Raw genomic sequence first — 21784 nt, forward strand, 5'->3', positions numbered from 1 at the left:
TCTGACCTGTTTTATAGTTTCATCGCATTAAAGTTATATTTTTTTCCATTGTGGAGCAAAGTGTTGCTGAAATGTGTCACCTTAAGTCACCTCACACAAGTGCTGTCGCCTTTTACACAAGAGTCACCGGGGTGATCATTTAGACATGAAGCTGACACGCCGTCAGATTACCTGAAAGGAGTGCATGTCTGAAAGGAGGTACAAATAGAGCAACAATAAACCCTATCGTGAGAGGAAAATATGTTCATTTCTCCTCTTGAAAGTTAAAAGAGAAGATCTACACCACCATGTATAGCTTAGCTGAGCATAAAGGCTGAAAATAAAGGGCACTTGTTTCTTGGTCAGGACCATTAACTTCCTCGAGTCTCTGTGGGCTGCATAGCCGGAAACACACCCCCAGTTAAATGGCAAAATGTAATTTATACGCTACGCTTTTTTAAATCAGATTAAGCAAATGAGATGTCACATGTGAATTTGTGAACTTTATAGCTACTTGTGATCTTTAGAGGACCTGGTAGGTGGATTTATTTGCCTCATTTGGACAGAGCCAGGCTTAGCTGCTTCCCCTCTGTTTATAGTCTTTATGCTAAGCTGAGCTGAACGGCTGCTGGTTATGGTTATATAGTTACTGCACAGGCACCAGAGCCCTATTGATCCCCTCTCGTCCCTCCCAGCTGTATTCTGAAATATCACCAATAACTTAGATTTTGTTAGATTTTTTTGCCAAGCAAGAAAGCACACTCCTGAAAAGTCATTCTGCACCCAGTCATCTCCACTTCTTTTCTCATTAGGCTCACCAAAAGGGTTTGCTGGATGCACATTTATTTCCATAACAGTTCCCCCTGGGCTTCTCTGTCAACACTTCTTCTCTTTAGCTACTAATTGATTGTGCTTACCTTCTACCGGCATACAAACTTCAATCCTTGACAGTTGGTTCCTGGGGGTTTTGGTTGCAGCGCGTCCCCATCATGAATCAATCTGTTTAACGGCGAAATGAGATCAGTAGCAAACAGTCAGCCGGCCGGGGTCGTAAATCAGCCCAAATGTATCATTCTGCTGTGGAAGCAGGAGGAAAAAGGTCAGTGATAAAGCGTAGGTGCTCCGGCCTGTCACCCTTGGCTGAGTTTCCCGGCCCATTTAATTCTACGGCTTTGTTAAGTTAACATCAAACGGGATATTATTGGACATGTTTGTGCCTCCAATAAGCATCACAGAGTAATTATGCAGCAGTCGCATAAAAAGAGGCTGTCCCCAGAGCAGCAACCTGGACAGTGATTAGGGACAAATATAATTAGTCATTTCAGGAAAGGTATGGATTCATATCCCGGCTGTAATAGGGAAAATAAAGAAGACTTACAGGAGAGCTGTTGTGTTCCTCCGCTGCTTATTGTCCTCCCTGATGCCTCCACTTCTTCTCTTTTAGATTCTGGATGTGCTCTGCTCGCTGTGTGTGTGTAACGGCGTGGCGGTGCGAACCAATCAGAACCTCATCTGCGATCACTTGCTGCCCAAGAGAGATCTGCTGTTGCAGACGCAGCTGGTGAACGATGTCCAGAGGTTAGCAAGCAATCCACGTAGCACCTGTCCTTCCAACATCAGGCTTCTCTGATATTTCAGGTCATAGTTATTGACTGACATTCTCATATTAGACCTGAAAAAAGCAATGATCAAGTAAGCTGAGCAAATACAAAGTAAATGCCAAGTGATTAAAGTACTAGTGAGCTTGTGAATGTCTTAGTCAGTAAAGACTCCAACTGAAACCAATAAACCTTATTTACCTAAACACATACTTAAGCTCTAGCATGTTATCACCAGCTGTGACTGAGTTTTAGTATTGAAAACCAGCTCATTTCTATGTTTAAGCTGGTTCACATGGTGCAAATGGCGTAAATCTCTCTGTAAACATTTGGCATAAAGTTTGAATTTACGAACAGCTGGTAGAACCAGTATCAGAGCCCCAACCATGCCACTGTGTGTGATTGTACACTCAGCATTCCAATCTATGGACCATATAATTGAGTGAACAACATACACACCTAAAACTACATCCCTAGTGCAGAATGTATACATTTACCAGCGTGATCCACAGATTTGAATGTGGGCCACATACGAGGTGTGTCAGAAAAGTTTCAGGACTGGTGTCACAAAAGATATATTTCAAACTCAAACTACTAGTTTTCCCCCTGGAGTCTAACACACTTCCCCAGCCTTCTCTGCCACACCGCCATGCACTCCTGGAAGGATTCTTCCGGGATCGTCCTCAGGCCCGTCATCACAGCCATCTTGATGTCGTCCACGTCTTCAAAACGGGTCCACTTGATGACCCCCTTGAGCTTGGGGAAGAGGATGAAAATCCCACGGAGCCAGGTGGGGTGAGTAGGGAGGTTGCTCCAGCCAGGAACTGTGGGATGCTCAGGGCGTTGTGAGCAGGGCGTTGTCATGGTGAAGCAGTCATGACTTGTCCTGCCACGACTCTTGCCTCTTCTCGCGCAAGATCTCTTTGTAGACGTGCTGGTTGATCGTCTGAAGGGGAAAGCTCTTAGTTTGTAGTTTGGGTTTGAAATATATCTTTTGTGACACCAGTCCTGGAACTTTTCTGACATTTACAGTATAATCCACAGATTCGAATGTGGGCCACATACATTCAACCATTACATGACATCACTATGTTCTCAGCTCATACTGGGCCTTCAAAGCCCCTATTTTTTTTTGTTTTACAATGTCAAGAACAATTTCAACGAGGATAACATCCCTTCATATGTTGTGTCTCTTTTTATTGTCACTAGTGAAGTGATCCCTTCATAGAAACATCCCAAACCGGATGCATTAGCTGCAAATTAAATGATCCTGTCTTTAGGATTTACCTTCTCATTCGTTTCAAGGGACAAATAAGACGTTACAAGTGGATATCTGAGGATATCTTACTTGCTCCGGGGGATGTCTAACGATTTCACATTTCACTTCACCGCCAGTATGCGACCGAACATCTTCCTGGGGGTGAGCGAGGGCTCGGCTCAGTATAAGAAGTGGTACTACGAGCTGATGATCGACCAGGTGGACCACTTTGTGACCAGCGAGCCCTCCCACCTGAGGGTGGGCTGGGCCAACACCAAAGGATACGCACCCTACCCCGGAGGAGGAGAGGGCTGGGGGGGCAACGGAGTCGGGGACGATCTCTACTCGTACGGCTTCGACGGACTCCACCTCTGGTCAGGTGAGGACAGAAATCCTGTGTGTGTGTGTGTGTGTGTGTGGAGATAATAAGCTTACACATTAAAGATGAGTGGTAAACACGGGCTGCAGCCAGGTTGTGTCTAGACAGAATCGCTGCCCTGCAGGGACGATCTCCTTGCCCAGAGTGTGTGTCGCCGTGCGCAAAATGTGTGTTCGATCCTGTGTGTGTGTGTTTGAGAGATGTGATCTGTGCCAGCGTCACTCACCGGGGCATGTTTCACATTACGGTGTGTGTCTATGTGTGTGTCCTGAGCAGGTCGTATCCCACGGGCGGTTGCATCCATGAACCAGCACATCCTGACCTCAGAGGATGTGGTGAGCTGCTGTCTGGACCTGGGAGCGCCCAGCATCTCTTTCAGGATCAACGGACAGCCCGTCCAGGGCATGTTCGAAAATTTCAACACAGACGGGCTTTTCTTCCCCGTCGTCAGCTTCTCCGCGGGGGTCAAGTGAGTGTTTATCTGCTTCTCCTGCGCGTTTTCGACGACGTACGGACGCCCTGAACCTCCTCTGTGATGAAACAGCTGCAGACAGATGAGACGGGCAGACTCATGCCAAAAAAAATACACAAGCATACATAGAGTTTATACAGCACACCTACACTCCAACACACTCTGCATGCATGAAATCCATCTAATCCACCCACTCAGTCTGGTTCAAACGCATTAATCCTCAAGGCCCTCTGATTGGACACAGGTAAAAAAATGAAAAGAGGACCTGCTTTATTTTCCTCCCTGTTGCCATGGTGACCGCGGATGGTGTGATTGACAAGACTTAAAAATGGAATTTCAAGCTCCAGCAGTTTTTCCATGATTCCATGATTGACTCTGACTTTGAAGAGTACAGCAGCAGTTTGCAGCTTTCACTCGGAGACACTTGACACCGAGAGACTAGTCTGATTTTATTTGGTCATGTAAGCCAGCAGAGAGTGAATTCCCTTCTCGCCGCCTGACAAAAAAATGAATTCTCGAGAAGTATTACCATACCTCATGTAGAGAGTTACTTGTAATTCAAGCAGCATTTTTTTTTTTTTTCCTTCTCTAACAGTCGGGAGAACAGAGTCGACTCATCTGGCTTCATTTGTTTAATCTGTATTAGTAGAAGAACGGAAAAAGGCGCCGCTTGAATTTCCTGACTTTAGTGTCACTTTCATGTCTTCTGCTCGACTAATTTTCTCTCATTCTTGTCCTGCTTTTTAAATTACTCATCAAACAGAAGAGATTTTTTGCATTACTTACCCATTTTAGCCAACATTTTAAATGTTTTGAAAAATACCTATTTACCAAAGTTAGGTGAGGAAGTTAATAACACTGTGAGATCAAATCAGCGTGGTTCCTCTGAGGGATTGTGTACATATATAGATGTGTCTTCTTCTTAACGGTGATTACACTCTCGTGGAGCACAGCTTGTTCATTTTTCTGGGTGTTTGCCAGTTTTCATTTTGACGTTTATCTCCTCCTCTTTTCTGCTCTTCCTCTTTCTTCCCAGTCTGGCGTTTCAATTACAGTTTTGTATAATGTGGTCCTTGTTGCTATTATCTCCTCGAGAGTGTGCCGCGGTGATGCACACCGAGGGCTGTCAGATTTTCACAACAAGATTAAGAAAAAAAAATCCAATGATTTTATGGTAAAAGCTGTTGAAATGTTGCAAGAATAAAATTCTATCACTTAAATTTTGATATTAAATTTGGGAAATTGGTGAATGTATTAGACTAAAAATACAGTCTGCAGCCATAAGTGTACTGCGTTGGAGTCTCAACCAGAACTGGATTATTTATTATATTAATGTCATGCCATTATTTCATTTTTTTAATTTCATGGTTATCGTTGCTATCTGTACATCCGTAATACATGCATTGTCCCTTTAAGGTTATTGATTCAACTACTAATAACTCATCTCTCTGTATAAAAGTCACACATTTTAAAGTATTTTTTTACCATGAAACGAACCCCTACCTGCCTTAAAATGGCTCAGATGTAACTGTGCTGTCGCCCTGGAACCCTGGAAGTCTGAATTAGTCAAAGTCAGTTAGTCAGAGTTACTCTATTGTCAGTTCTGCTACACCTGTGCACATACAGAGAACTGAAATTGCATTTCTCTCCAACCTTCATTTAAAAAAACACGGGGTGTCCCTATAGCTCACTTGGTTGAGGGGGCGACCCATGAACAGGGGCTGTAGTTCCCCAACGTAGCGGTCGTGAGTTCAACTCCTGCTCACGACAGTTTGCTGCAGGTCTCTCCCCATTCTTCTCCCGCGTTTCCTGTCTCACTCTCTCACTGTCCTGAATAATAAAGGCAAAAACACCAGAAAAAATAATCTACAAAAAAAAAACACGCAGTTGAAAAATATACATGCTAAAAAATATGTAAGCTAAACATATAATAGGCTAAAATATACAGTCTAGACCTATAATAAGCTACAAAATATACAATCTAAACATATAATAGGCTGAAACATATACAGTCTAAACATGTAAAAAATATAAACACAAAAGATAACAGAAGAATCTGCATAAGGCACATTGAGGAATTAGTTCTTTTGGGACTGTCATTGGTACAAATGCTCAGCTCATGATGTTTTCTAGTATGTAAAAAAAAAAAAAACACAATATGGACGAAACTTTCACAGGAGGAGGTCTTTACATACAGAAATTATTCAACTGGTTTATCATTATCATGACATTACTTGTCCAAATTGAACTAAAACCAGATCATTATTGCCTTACAAACTTGCCCCCCCCTCCTCAGTTTACTGGTAGTCTCTGTCCAGTATTTCATATGCAAAGTGCCCCCCTTCTGAGCACCGTCGAGTGGGTGAGACACTTCCCAAGCTTGTACTCGAGATTGACCCAGTGAACAGGGTTGACGTCTCCACGGACTCAAATGTGCCAGAAAATGACAGCCGCACATCTTCGCTGCTCAATAATTGAGGGCTGCGGCGAGAATGGCTTTTGGTTGCGTCACCACTACTACTTGAGCAGCTATTTTGGGCGGCCTCAGGAGAGCCTCTTCACAGCGACGGCCTGAGACGTTTTTTTTTTTTTTTCCCTCTCTGAGCTAAACTTGTCCCTGTTAGAGCAGAACTGATTGAAGCGGATTAAGAGGAGGAAAAGTAGTTCTGTTTATCTGCATGACTGGTTTTCCTTTCACCGCCTGCTTCTTTCGTTAATAGCCGTCTGATTGTCGCTCACTGTTATGATTTTTTTTTCCCCGTCATTAATTAACTTTTGCATCCAGTATTTTAAATGAATATATTTCTCTCATAAGGGGGCGATTCCTGTTGGGTGGTCGACATGGCGACTTCAAGTTCCTGCCTCCGTCGAGTTACGCTCCGTGTTACGAGGCCCTGCTGCCCAAAGAGAAGATGAAGGTGGAGCCGGTGAAGGAGTACAAGAGAGACGCAGACGGGGTCCGGGATCTGCTGGGCACCACCCAGTTCATGTCGCAGGCCTCCTTCATCCCCGCGCCTGTGGAAACCAGCCAGGTAAGCTCACAGGACGGGTGGCGATTCAACAGATCAACTCCTCACGGTGCTACCCTCTCATTTGCTTTGACAATTTCTTCAGATTGTCATGCCGCCTCATTTGGAGAAGGTTCGGGACAAGCTGGCTGAGAACATCCACGAACTGTGGGGCATGAATAAGATTGAGCTGGGCTGGTCGTACGGCAAGGTGAGATTGTTTTTTTGTTGTTTTTTTTGCATATATGATTCTTTTCCAGCGAGATCATCACTCAGATCGAATGATAAAAAGCATAATCCATACATTTTTGCCATGTTTGTGGAGAAATAAACATCTCGATTACACGTTTTCTCAATAAATTTAAGTTAAAAGTCAGCTTGAATTGCATTAATTAGTAGTATTAGAACTGACCATCACAAAAAGCCTGTACGTCATCTTGCTTTCTCTTTTATAATTTGCGGTTCACACCAAAAAGAGGGTAAGTGGAGAGAACACTCTCATTTTTCCACGTTCAGTGCTTTCCATGTCACTCATTTAGAAGCTTCATTCCGGTTTGTTTGTAGATAGCGAAGTCATCGTGTCTGTGTTTTAGTACAAGTCATGAATTACAAAGTATTGTTTCACCCAAGGGCAAAACACGATGCTTTGGCAATTTCACCACTGCAATAAACCGAGAGGGAGACCTGTATGCTTTATGCATTTAGTTTTTCCCTCTTTTGAAAGAAAGTCCACTGGGGAGTCTAATTCGTTAAAGGCCGCCATATACATTATAGACACCATCAAGAATTCAAAACACAGGACCAGAACCTGCTATGAAACCGATAGACGGCCTTTTTTTTACACATTCAAAGAAGAGAAAAATAAAATCTATGATCATATCGTTTTTGTTGCTGTTAAAAATATAGTTTGACATTTTTGGAAATGTGCTCGTATCTGACAGTTAGATGAGGAGACGGATACAACTCTCCACAGGATTATATTCCAAGGGGAGGACACAGGGAGCATGTCTATGATTTTAAACACCAGCATAAGTGAAATGTGCAGATATCTTGCTGAAACAAGCTGAGCAATTAAAATCCAGGAGTTCATAAGTTAATTTAAATCAATGAATTCATCATTTACGTGAAAATATGACACATGTATGTTAAAAGACTTCTGAAAACAAAAGACCAAAGACAAAAGATATATAAATATATATATGTATGTATGTAAAATCAGCTGTAATTTTACTAAATGAGAAAAAAAATCATTTATAGACGTTTAATAATGGAAGTAATACAGAGACCTAATAGCATTAATGTGTTATAATCCAATATATTTTCAACCATCACCTGGTTTCCTTTAAGTTGATGTAAAAGAGGAACAAATTAGTGCATAAAAACTGATCAGAATACAGGAAAGTAGGTGTTAAATGCTCAAAATTTCACAGGGAAGGAGACCCAGTCCCCCCAGTGATTAATCTACACCCATACTGAACTGTAAAGTCAAAAGAGCGTTAGCTTAGCATATGGGCTAGCTCGACCCTGTCCAGAGGTAACAAAATTAGCACTCTCGCACCTTTAAAGGTCAGTAATTAACAACCTGATAAACCTGGTTTACAAAAGCTTGTGGTTTCTATCCAGGTTTATATGTTACACGAGGATCAGTCAGTGGAACTAGAGCCAGGAGATGATTAGCCTAGCTTAGCATAAAGCCCAGAAGGAAACAGTTAGCCTCGCTCTGCCTGTTCAAAGTTCAAAAGCGCAACCAGTTGAGCCCCTGGGATACCGAAACTCTTGGAAGTTTGTAAGGATTAAAGTACTAAAATGTGTTAATTAGAGCGCTTTAGTGGTGTTTGTAGGTGAACGTCTTTGGACAGCTTTTGCTAAGTTAAGCTAAACGTCTCCCGGCTGCTGCTGCTGCTTCAGTGGTATCAACGTTTCTCATCTAACTCTCAGCAGAACAGCAAATTAGTGTAATTGGAAAAAAAAACGCTAACCTGCACTATATATATCGTCTATATATTTATTATTAACCCATTTTGTTTGACTCATTAGTGACTTTCTGGTTTATGCTACATTAGCTGCTAGCGCCAAAGTGACCTGTTTTGCCCTTAAAGGAACAAAAACCAAAACCAACAACAATATAGATCACAGCTCTTATGTTTATAATACAAACACAAGTATGAGAATCCTCCTTTTATTGCCACCTGCTTTTATAGAGGCCTTCACGCTGCCCAACACCGCAACAGAATCTTTAATTTAGAGTAAAGAGAAAGTTTGAGACAGGTTTAATAAGTGACCATCTGAACTTTAAGAAGTTTAGTTTTTTTTGTTTGTTGAGTGATAGCTAAGGCGCACGTATTATTATTAGATGTGGTTCCACTTTAGTTGTCATTCATTGTTTTTAATTACAGCGGCGTTGCCAGTAGACGTCCTGCAGCAGCAGAAGGAATACGCAATAAAAGCATCGTCTTGTTTCCTTTACCCCGGTTGCATATAAATACCGTTTGTTGTTTGTTCCACGATTATAATTCCGCAAGCGGACGAGCTGTCAGAGAAGAGATTTCCCATAGTTCTTGTACTATTCACAAAAGAGCTGGCTGGTGTTCATCGGAAGTCGCGCGCACACACAGCTGCATATCTGTACACAGCCCTGCATGTTTTCTTGGTAACCATCCACCATTGCCATGCCGCCGCCTCCTCTGAGCGGCATTGCCAAAGGGATTATTTGGCATAAAGTGCAGCCTCGAGAGACACATTACCACCTCTCACTTAGTATTCCAGCTGTACACCTTTCTATCTCCCCCCCAAGAAAACATGCTCCCTTGTTCCACTTTCATAACATGTTCACTAGAGTAGACTGTCTTATCACCGCAACCAGTAGCACCCTGTACTTAAACCACATGCCCGCCCCCCACCTTCCTCGTTAGCTCACTACGACATCGACTTACAAGGCTGTGTATTTCATATGCATATATTTAGCGAACTTTCCCACATAGTGACATATATGGAATTATTGATGAGTGAAGACGGTAGAAGAAGGTTGATATGTCTTTTCCTTTGTTCTCTTTCCTCACAGATAAGGGATGATAATAAGCGGCAGCATCCATGCCTGGTGGATTTCTCCAAGCTGCCAGAAACGGAAAAAAACTACAATCTGCAGATGTCAACAGAAACTCTGAAGTATGTTGAGCATTACCGATTGATTTACTCGGCGCTCCTTCCTTTTTTTTTTCTTTTTGAAGAGGAAAAAAAAAGAGACTGTCAGACTGATTAGTCACACAAAAACAGACAATAAATAGATGGTGTTTGATATAAATCAAGAGCATCGTATACGTAATCGGAAGCAGACGTGAGTTAAGTCGATTTAGAAGGGTTACAGTAAATGCTCTCATGCTTTTGGTCAGGTAGCTTTTGGAAATGTCTGTTTTCTTTCTTACCCTGATGTTCTAAGTGAGACCTACAACAAGTAGTTTACATAAACGCCTAAATGATGAAGGAGAACACGACGTCGTGCCGTCATCAATCTTGATCCGCTGCAGTAGAGGACACATCTGGGTGACACTGATGGGTTTCCGAGTGACATCAAACTCATTTTTACTGCCACTATGTCCTCTCACAAGGTGTGAAGAGAATTTGTCAAATACACTTCACACCCAGTTCATTCCTCTGGGTATTGTTTGGCCTCTCTCCCTCTCTCCCTCCTAAGAGATTAGGACACGGACAATTTAACCCATCACTGCTCCATTTGAACATGTGCTGTTAAATCAGAAATAATGCGGCGGTGTGGATTAAACACAATCTGCTGACAGGCTCGGTCTATTTTCTCACACTTATTATTATTTCTCGCCCACAGGACCCTGCTGGCGTTAGGCTGTCGTGTAGTTCAGGTGAATCCAAATGCGGAGGACTCCCTCAAAAAGATAAAACTCCCGAAGAAGTAAGCGAGCAGCTCAGATTGTTTGTTGTAAACCTGTCTGCTAGAGATTCTAACAATACAGCTGATTAAAACATATGTAACACCAGCAATTAAATTGTGATTCAAAGTGTGTCTAAACCCGGTGACAGACCATCAGAAAATGTCAAGCAATATAAAACGGAGCCATTTATTGTTAATATAGTGTCTGTGCTGCCATAAAGATTTCTGTCAGGCTATAAATGTGTGTGAGTCAGTCCTGACAGATTTGCAGTCTATTACTGTACATCCATAACTGAGGGAAAATTGCTTCTTTTCATTATCTTTCTTCCTGTAGCTACATGATGTCCAATGGTTATAAGCCGTCCCCTCTGGACCTGTCCGACATAAAACTGACTCCAGGTCAGGAGCTGCTGGTGGACAAACTGGCAGAGAATGCACACAACGTGTGGGCCAAAGACCGCATCAAACAGGGCTGGACGTACGGCATCCAGCAGGTTTGCTCTAATGTATTCATGTACAAAAAAAACTAATCATCTGCTTCCAACTTTGTCTTTTTTTTTATCTTCTCAGTTTCTCTGTTCAATTTACACAGTCTACACCTTGCAGTTCACTTGTCACACAGTTTGTTTAGTCTGACATTTCCCAGCTACAAATCATTATTCAGTACACTGCAGGATACTCTGCAGCAAAGGGCAACAAACCACATAACACATTGTGCAGACAGTGCATGTAGCATGTCCCTGATCATCTGCAGTATGAAAAAGGACTAAAACTGCACACACAGACAGTTGCAGCGCTAACTCAAAGTGTGTGTCCTCGGTTCAGTTCCCGGCCGTCTGGACTTTCCCTTGATTATATTTCCCTGCTCCTCTTCCCTGATTTTCTGCCTGTCTTTACTGCTACTTTATATTAAAGGCAAAATACTAAACAACAGCAACAAAAACATCTAAAAAACAATCAGGATTTTGCATTTTGTTCCATGAATTTCTTCTATAACTTCTTCTTTAACCCAGTGCATTGATTTTCCTGTAAAAGATGTGTGTTTATTGCAAGATAAACTAACTATTTATTTAGCCAGTTTCCTTTTTACCTACATCATATATTAAGCAATGATTGCATGCTTTTAAAAACATATTACTAAGCGTACTCATTCTATTAACATTAGGTGAGTAAAGGCCAATTTATTTAGCCTTGCTTTATAAATTATGCTGAAAAAGTGCTGTTTCCTGACCTCGAGCCAGACATTGGATCGTGGTAATTAACAGACGAAGCTGTGAAATTCAAATTTATCAGTACAACTAATTTAAAATGGATGCGTCTCTTCCTGCTCTGCTGTTTGCAGAGGTGTAGATGACAAGAGACCAGATAATCGACCAACACTCTGGAAAAATGCTGCAGAACTTTCAGTTATTCCCTTTAGTGGTAACATGGGAGAAGTCAGGCCAGACTAAACAAACAACCTTCACATGATTTCAAATTATGCTCCATAAATGTGCTTAAGTAGTACTAATATAACACTTCCATGACTGGGCATCGGCCTCCAGTGGGAGTAATGCTCAGGGAAATGGCATAAAAAAAAAAAGAGGAAGCGATGAGCAACAGTAGCCCAATGGCAATAAATGGTCAATTAACTCCTCAATTACTTGGATTGACAGCAAAGTCGTAACAAACACCACAGCTGTACGACTGCTCCCATGAGTCGTGAGCCTACAGCTGATTGCATAAACAGGGATCGTCGGGAATGAGTTTTCATGACTGCCTCCTCTCCATGCAGGATCTGAAGAGCAAGCGTAACCCTCGCCTGGTTCCTTATGCTCTGCTGGATGAGCGAACCAAGAAGTCGAACAGGGACAGCTTGCGGGAAGCGATCCGCACTCTGATCGGCTACGGATACAACATCGAGCCGTCAGACCAGGAAGGCGGTGAGCTCTACACATGAATTAGGCTCTTCACAAAGATAAAACATTATTTTCTGGCTTAATTTTCCAGTCCAGATATGGGATTCTGCCTCCCACTTCAGGGTTGTGAAATGGTTCTTTAACATCTGAAATCTCAATGATTGGTTTCTTTATTTGCTGGATGGGATTCTGATGGTTTTGAAGCAGCAATCTGTACTGTGACTCTCCCGTCCGCCCGGCAGGACAAGTGGTCGAGCGGCTCAGCATTGATAAGATCCGCTTCTTCAGAGTGGAGAGGACGTACGCGGTGAAGACGGGGAAGTGGTACTTTGAGTTTGAAGCGGTTACAGGAGGAGACATGAGGGTGGGCTGGGCCAGACCTGGATGTAAGCCAGATGTGGAGCTTGGCACAGACGAGCTCGCTTTCGTCTTTGATGGATACAGGGTAAGCTGTACACCAGACATAAATCATACTCAGTCATTGCAGTCTTCTTCAGTTCTTTACGCCTGCATTGTGCGCAGGGCCACTGTCTGAACATGGGCAGCCGGTTGTTCGGGCGCTGCTGGCATGCTGGGGACGTGGTGGGCTGCATGATCAACATGGAGGACAAGTCCATGATCTTCACGCTTAACGGCGAGATCCTGATCACCACCAAGGGCTCGGAACTCTGCTTCACCGACTTTGAAACCGAAGACGGTGAGAAAGAACATGTGTGGCTGTGAATGTGACGCGAGCGATTTGTACGGGCTTAAGGTCAGAACCTGTCAGGATGATAAGGTGATTGTAGGAAGAGTTTCCACACATATGTCCTTGCGATCCTCCAGTCGTCTTTTAATAAATCTCTCACATGCTAAGCAGGGAGCTTTACCCTAGAATGACCATGCTGGGGTATATAAGTAAGAAATAAGTGGCTCCCTGTAATGAAAGCTCCCTTATTTAATGTGACACTTGTAAATTGCCTTTTTGCAGAAGCTGGATAGATTTTCCATCCCCTCCTGCTGTGTGTGTGTGTTCTAACAGCCTTTATTCTTTCCTCCCTCTGCTTTTTCTTCCCTCTTCCTGCGGCTGTCCTTCAGGGTTTATTCCCGTGTGTAGTCTCGGTCTGGCTCAGGTGGGTCGAATGAATTTGGGGAAGGATGCTAGCACCTTCAAGTACTACACCATGTGTGGCCTGCAGGAAGGATTTGAACCCTACGCTGTCAACATGAACCGAGAGGTCACGATGTGGTTCAGCAAGCGTCTGCCTACTTTTGTAAACGTGCCGAAGGACCACAACCACATCGCGGTGAGAAAACAAACAGTGACGCAACTGCTGGGGGGAAAAAAAAAAAAAACTGGCAAAATTGGACAGGTGATGGATGCCAAGATTTTGCTCCCATTTGCAGGTGACCAGGATTGACGGCACCATCGACAGTCCTCCGTGTCTTAAAGTCACCCACAAGACGTTTGGCACCCAGAACAGTAATGCTGACATGGTGTTTTGTCGTCTCAGCATGCCTGTAGAGTTCCACTCCTTCTTCAAGTCCAGTCCTGTGGTGGACATGAACGGAGTGCACGAGGAAGATATCCTTAAAGTTAAACACAGGTGAGTCATGATACTGTAATTTGATTGTCATGAGATCAGTTGGCTGTTTAAATTGGGTCCGTTTCAGTTAGTATATGACTGTTTAAATGGTGACAGTTAAAGATGTGAGTTTTTATCTGACATATTATAATAACCTTGGCCATTACAAAGCCAAATAAAACTGAGAGCTTAACTCTACTAGTGTCCTTCAGCTGGTTTGCACTTCATAATCACCTGTTAAATGTGATTTCTCATAGATATCCATTGAGATCTGTGAGGCACAGTGATGAAAGTAGACGAGTGGACTACAGCAGCATTACCATGGTATCGAAAAACCTTCCGTTTGATGGCACATTTTGCTCGCAAATCACCCACAGCGTTGGCTACATCTGTAATATTTTGTTGCAGTACTACCACACAGTCAGGGTGTTCGCGGGCCAGGACCCCGCCTGTGTGTGGGTCGGATGGGTTACCCCCGACTACCATTACTATAGCAACAACTTCAACCTCAGCAAGAACCGGACGGTGACTGTAACCCTGGGTGATGAACGTGGACGAGTTCATGAGAGGTGAGGTTCCCCGTTTAGCGTTTACACTGAGCAGCCACAACATTAAAACCAGTGACAGGTACGCGTCTAGCACCAATTACCTCATGGTACCTCACTGGATGGGTTATATTAGGACAGTAAGTTGACAGTCAGTTCTTGTACTAGATGTGGTAGAAGCACAAAAAGCATCAAGCATAAGACTTCTACTTTAGACAGCTTTGACAAGGGAAGGAATACCTCATGGGAGCCTTTCTTTAGTGGTTCTCCCCAACTGGGAGCAGACCCTAAGGTAGACCCAGAACTTGGTGGAGGGATTACACGTCTTCTCTAGTCTGCTGGGAATGCCTTGGGGTCTCCCAGGAGGAACTGGAAAACTTTGCTGGGGAGAGGGGACATCTAGAAAAACAAAAACTGGGTGGATGGATAGATGGGTTTGACAAGGGTCTGACTTGCAGTGGTTGGTACCAACTAAAAGTGGTCCAAGGAAGGAGGTAAGGCCACAAAGTCACGGGTCCTCCAGACTCATGGATGTGTGTTGGGAGAAGGCTGGCGCATGTGGTCCCATCCCACAGAAGAGTTTGTGTAGCGCACATTGTTGGAAACCTTAATGCTGGCTATGTGAAGGTGTCAGAACACACAGTGCCCACTGCCAACAGCAGATACAATGGACATGTGGGTACCAGAACTACACCAGGAAGCAATAATAACTCATGTTTTCTTTTACATCATGTGGATGGCCCAGTGTGTGTGTTGTTTTTCTGAGGAAGAGATGGCAGCAGTAGGAACTATGTGAAGCAGGCAAGCCGTCAGAGGCAGTGTGATGCTCTTGGTCATGATCTGCTGGGAAACTTCCGGTCTTAGTAGTAATGTGGGTGCTACTTTCACACCACCAGATGTCAGCGATGGAAGTGACTTCTCTCATCAGGATAACGCTCCCTGCCACACTAGAAAAATTGTTCAGGAATGTTTTGAAGAACTTAACTAAGAGTTCAAGGCATTAGTGTGACCTCCAAATTCCCCAGTTCTCCATCCGATAGAGCATCTGTGGGCTGGAAAAGCAAGTACAATGCATTAAAGCAGTAACAAAAAAGTAAAAACCAAGTTCAACCGAATAACAAAATGGGGTTGAAAATCAAACACATACCAAATAGCACCTTCTTTACTGGAAATATAAACAATCCTTACTGAGCTCTATCCCATAACAGTTCTAGGAGAAGTGCTTTTACATCAAACAAAAATCCTCCTCTGAGAGTCAGGCACTGGTGCTGCATACAGCCACCCCCTCAATTGGACTTAAATAGGCCGCTGTCATCAGTTGGAGGGTCTTCATTGGGTCCTGCGTGATCGGCCTGGCTCCGCCCATCTGCCCTGGCCCAATCGGCAACCAGCAACGGCACATTGAAATTTGCATAATGAAGAAACAACAAAGAAGGATGGGCCGGCAGCCCCACCTTGCAACTTACAGGACTTAAAGGTTCTGCTGCTTACATCTGGGTGCCTGATACCACAGGACATCTTTAGAAGTCTTACGTAGTCCATTCATCAATGAGTCAGAGGGACAGGAAGGGGACCTACACAGTATGAGGTGGTTTTAATGTTGTGGCTAACAGTTGAATGCATCATAACGGTTACATGTGTTGACAAATACTCAGCATTTCCAGTCTCTTAAAAAATGTTTACATCTGCTTCTAACTGACAGTGTGAAGAGGAGCAACTGCTACATGGTGTGGGGTGGTGATGTGACCAGTGCCGCTCACACCTCCAGTCGCAGCAACGTGGACCTGGAGATCGGCTGTCTGATAGACCTGGCCACCGGCCTGGTGACATTCACTGTCAACGGCAAGGATATATCCACGTCCTACCAGGTACTGAATAAACACTCTGTTCAAACGGGAATAAACTGGGCAGAATTCATACAGTTTTTCTCAATCATTAAATATACTAGTAAGTGGAAGTTCTCAATTATAGGAAGAGCAGAGAAAATCACAGTGATCTGTAAGAGATGTCACGTCTAATTGTGTTTAGAAAAGCAGATGCAATGTGCAGTGTTGTGAAAATCTTTGTTCTTCATTAGTGTGATGTTGGACAGGCTCATACAGATGCTTTTTAACGTCTTGAATTTGTTTCAGGGTGCGTCAGGACATGCAGAAATTCTGCTAACTCACCATCCACTCTTTTATTTATCCACGTCTGTCATTTCACAGTCACTACCTGTCTAAACTGTCCATCCACTCTGCTCAATCCATCTGCAGTTTATTGTGTGTTGACCTTGACGGTTGCACACTTCATGCCTTTGCATATTTTCCTAACAAACCGGTGACGTCTGCATTGTGGCATTTTGGACTTAGAATTTGCTTGTTCAGATGTACTTTGAGAACTAAATCTTAAAGAACCTTTCGAAGGGTATAATCTTCTTATGTTCTCCCTCACTGAAATTCTGTGAAGCTTCACCCGGCACTGACTCATCCTGCCAGCCGACACTCTCCAATGATCATACGTACTCGCTCACACACACACACACACACCGACAAACACTCACACACACACACACTAAGTAGTGGAGTTTTCATGATGCATCATTAAGCCGCTTTCCTCAAGTCATGCTCTCCTGCTTCTCCTCAAGTTTTTTGATGTGTACTTCCTGATTGGACCTTTTAATAACTTTCCGCTCCGTTCTCTGCTTCAGGTGGAGCCAAACACCAAGCTCTTCCCTGCTGTGTTTGTGCGTCCCACCAGCCCTAACCTCTTCCAGTTTGAACTCGCTAAAATAAAGGTACAGTTCCCTCATTTTCCCGCCACAACAACCTCATTATTTCACAGTGTGACTCCTGCAAAACCATAGAACTGTGCAAGAAAGAAGCCAGAAAGTCAGAACACAGCGTTCTCCTTGACATCGCAACCGCTCCTGCAGTACATTTATTCTCCCTTACGATGTGTTCAGAGACACAGGAGGATGCGCTGCTATACACCCTCCAGCTGGGTCTACCGGGATAATATTTTATCATGGCTACGTCTGCACCAAAGATACCGAGGGCTTAACTGAAAAGATGGGTACTTGTGTCATTTGTTTGAAGGAGAAAAAAGAAAGAAAAAAAAAGTGTGACTGAGCAGGAAAGGTGACACCGAGACAAAAAACATGACAAATAATTCACAGACAGATTGTGACTGTCTACTGCGGGAAAATGACAGCATCATTCTTTTTCCTGGCTTTGTGCTCAGAGAGGCGTCTTTTTTAGACAACAGCAAAAAAAGAGAGAATGTGGTCAAAGAGGTCAGACTGGCAGAAGCGCTCACGAAGCCTTTTAAGAGCTTGTTTGGCATTGAGAAATAGTAATATTCCTTCAATCCTCTCCAGAATGCTATGCCGCTGTCATCAGCCATCTTCAAGAGCGAACATAAGAACCCGGTGCCCCAGTGTCCACCTCGGCTGGACATCCAGACCATTAACGCGGTGCTGTGGAGCCGGATGCCCAACACCTTTCTCAAAGTGGAGACAGCCAGGGTGAACGAGAGGCACGGCTGGGTGGTTCAGTGTGTGGAGCCTCTGCAGATGTTGGCGGTGCACATACCGGAGGAGAACAGGTACGATACACGGCTTGGTTTGTTAAAGGCTACATTTATTAAGAGTGTGGGATCTGATTTTAAAGGTATTTAAGGCACACTGAATGTGTAATCTGTCCAGGGACTTTTTATCGTTGACCAGTGGCTACACAAAGTGGCAGCACGTGACTATGTGTTAATTAGTGAGGGGATTTTTTAAAACTGGGATCCAACCAATGCTTACTGTCAACAGTTATGCTAAGCTAACTTAATTTCCTGCTTGCTCTACCTTAACATTTAGCGTACAGTGTGCATTTACAACTCTGTAACGATGTGCTTCCTTCAAACATCAGTACACATTAAAATGATTTGTTTATTGGCTGATCTATAGATCCATCATTGGTTAACGCTTCTCTAAATGAAGATTTGTGGATACATCATCATTGTAAACTGAAAAAGAAATCTAGGATTTGAATTTGCTGGACAGACAAAACGAGTCTGAAGTCGTCACCGTGGGGTGTGGGACATTTTCATGGACATTTTCCACTGTGTTGTGACATTTTACTGACAAGCGTAGTAAGTCGTAGGCGGATTTTGGACTGAAAATTCCGTTGCAGTGTCAAATTATTACTGGTTCTGCAGGAGCTGTGATCAGGCACTTCAGTCTGCTTGTTTTGCTCAACAGTCCTCCTGTTTTCATTTTATCGTCCATTGCAGCCCTAAACACAAACACGATACCAGAGTACATGCTGTGGAATGCATTGTAATGCACAGACCTGGCTTACTGGCTTGAAAAACCCACAAGAGGATTAAAAAACTTCCTTTTGTTAAAAAATTTACAAGTGCTTATTATGTTAAACCTCTGAACCCTGAGCAGTTTCTAGGCATTTTTTTTCTTGTTGTGGATTCAACATTCATGATTCCTCTGTGGAATCAGGGTAACAATGCTCAGAAGTAGCAAGAGAATTAAAAAAATGTCTTTTCTTGTTATAACAAAGTAATAAGCCAACCCATTAATTGTAATAACAGAAAAAATAATTAACATCATTTACAGAAAATGTAACAACCTGAAATCAACCAGTACAACAGGTGTTACCAATACTGGAGGAAGGTGGTAGGACTGCACTGGAGGCGACTCTACATAGTATTGATACTTTACATCAGGGGTGTCAAACTCAAAAACACAGTGGGCCAAAATTTAAAACCTGAACAAAGTCGCGGGCCAACATTGAACAAATGAACCTTTTAATATGGACCGAAACAAATCTTGCTTTAACATTGAATATGGAACAAGCAACGCTTATTACCATACATTATATATAGCTTAATAGTGGAGACATGCAAAATCAAATTATAAATAAAAAAACACATCAATGGCACCGTGACAGTTGTAGCGTGAAGTCGCTATGCCTACTGTCACAGAGGAGAGGGAGTTTCTGGGTCCTGTCCTGACTGACGTGCCAAAACAACAACAGGGCATTATGGGATTTGTAGTATTAGCGGTGAATGCGCTGTCCAGTATAATACCGGGGGCAACTCTCGTAGTCATTTGGTATTGTCTCGCGGGCCAAATATAATTACGAATTTGGCCCGCGGGCCAGAGTTTGACACCCCTGCTTTACATCTTACTTTTTAATTTTTTTTCTCAGTTTTTTTTATTTACTAGTGCTTGTCTTCTATCTGCTCTGTTTGAGCACAACCTGCAGTTCAGCTGAAAATCCCCATTTCTTTTTCTTTTGACTTTTGTTTGCAGCTGAATGACAAATAGCTTCACATTTGCATCAAGGAGTGCAGACTTATTAGTGTTTTATAGAATCTGGTTACTGAAAATGATCTATTTTGGGGTAATTTTTAAATGTAATCATGCAGAATAAAGTCATTCTGATGGAATATCACAACTTTAATCTCATTTTTCATTAACTTTACTTAAATAGTTTGGCATTTAAAATAATAATTAGCACCTCAAACCTACTAGTAGATGTTGGAGTTCAAAGGGTTAACCTGTAACCACAAAAGAACCGTCTGGCCTCCAAATAGACTAAATCTGAACATTATTTTTTTTTTACAAATATCTCCTCCTTTGTTTTCGAAGGTGTGTCGACATCATGGAGCTGTCAGAGCAGGAGGACATGAGGATGTTCCACTACCACACCTTGAAGCTCTACTGTGCCCTCTGCGCTCTGGGAAACACCCGCGTGGCTCACGCTCTGTGCAGCCACCTGGACCAGTCGCAGCTCCTGTACACCATCGACAATCAGTACCTGTCTGGCATGTTGCGTGAGGGCTTTTACAATGTTCTGATCAGCATCCACCTGGAGACCGCCAAAGAGGCACGGCTCATGATGAAGGACGAGTTCATCATTCCGGTCACAGCGGAGACGCGCTCCATACGTCTCTTTTCAGACGCTTCCAAAAAGCACCTCCCACCAGGCGTGGGGCTCAGCACCTCCCTGAAACCCCGCCTCAACTTCGTACCGCCCTGTTTTATCAACACCAAACGGGAGCATCTGTACAGTCCCCAAATCCCGCTGGATGCACTGAAGGAGAAAGCAATATCAATGTTGACAGAGGCTGTTCAAGGGGGCGGCCACCACATACGAGACCCTGTAGGAGGCGGTGTGGAGTACCAGTTTGTACCAATCTTGAAGCTCATCAGCACCTTGCTGACTATGGGAGTTCTAGGTAGTGAGGACGTTCATAAGATTTTACTGCTCATTGATCCGAACGTGTTCAGAGAGACGCGTGAGGAGGGGGCCACGGGGGCCACCGACAAAGAGGGACTGACGGGGACGGAGGAGAAGGCAGTGGAAGCTGGTGAAGAAGAGGCAGCCAAGGAGGCCAAGCAGCCGATGAAGGGATTGCTGGAGAAGAGGCTGCCGGAGCCCGTCAAACGACAGGTAACAGCAAAAACTCATACACAGCAGACTTCACATAACTGCACAACACTGACGGCAAATCTTCAAAATCTGTAAAATCAATGAACATCTTCATCTACAAGTGCCAATTCACCGCTAAAGACTAACACAGCTGTGCTCTCAATCACATGCTCCATAACTGCTCCAATCTAATAGGCCCATTCAGAAGTCAGTCAAACATGAAATGGTTCTGTCTTGTACCCAACAAATGATCTCTTGAGTAAAAACGTCTCTTTAATAAGTGGGATAATGTGAAGCCATAAGGTGTTTTGCATGTTTCTCTTGCTCGTAGCAGCTGCGTCTGGGGCGTGCAACGGTGATGCAACAGCGTCTGTGCTCGTACAAACGCTTGTCTCCTCCCCCTGTCTGCTCTACAGATGTGCGAGCTGCTTCACTATTTCTGCGACTGCGAGCTGAAGCACCGTATCGAGGCCATCGTGTCCTTTTCTGACAACTTCGTCTCTAAGCTGCAGTACAACCAGAAGTTTCGCTACAACGAGCTGATGCTGGCGCTGAATATGTCTGCCGCTGTGACGGCGAAGAAGACCAAAGAGTTCAGATCACCACCTCAAGAACAGGTGAGACAAATCCCCCACTGGGAGGGATTAAAGAGTAGTTTGAAAACTTCTGATGAGTCACTAAAAACTGGACCAATACAGTAACTTCCATTACTGAAGCCTTTGGTGTCCAAAGTGGAGGCAAAAGGATGCAAACTACAGGTCA

At 43.5% G+C, this 21784-nt stretch overlaps 1 protein-coding gene across 1 annotated transcript in view; it reads left to right on the plus strand.

The window, feature by feature from the left end:
* Nucleotides 1-1399: 1399 nt before the first annotated feature.
* LOC103373042 (ryanodine receptor 3-like) overlaps nt 1400-21784 on the plus strand; it is a 77378-nt gene continuing 56993 nt past the window's right edge. The window contains 20 exon segments of the mRNA XM_008302840.1: nt 1400-1557; nt 2973-3214; nt 3491-3683; nt 6502-6718; nt 6801-6905; nt 9756-9859; nt 10533-10616; nt 10930-11089; nt 12370-12517; nt 12736-12938; nt 13016-13190; nt 13571-13779; nt 13880-14079; nt 14316-14382; nt 14467-14627; nt 16306-16471; nt 17293-17379; nt 17962-18188; nt 20239-21043; nt 21439-21639. Coding sequence (XP_008301062.1) covers nt 1400-1557; nt 2973-3214; nt 3491-3683; nt 6502-6718; nt 6801-6905; nt 9756-9859; nt 10533-10616; nt 10930-11089; nt 12370-12517; nt 12736-12938; nt 13016-13190; nt 13571-13779; nt 13880-14079; nt 14316-14382; nt 14467-14627; nt 16306-16471; nt 17293-17379; nt 17962-18188; nt 20239-21043; nt 21439-21639 — 3912 coding nt within the window.

Source organism: Stegastes partitus, unplaced genomic scaffold (assembly GCF_000690725.1).
Source record: "Stegastes partitus isolate 25-593 unplaced genomic scaffold, Stegastes_partitus-1.0.2 Scaffold1892, whole genome shotgun sequence".
Classification (NCBI taxonomy): Eukaryota; Metazoa; Chordata; class Actinopteri; family Pomacentridae; genus Stegastes; species Stegastes partitus.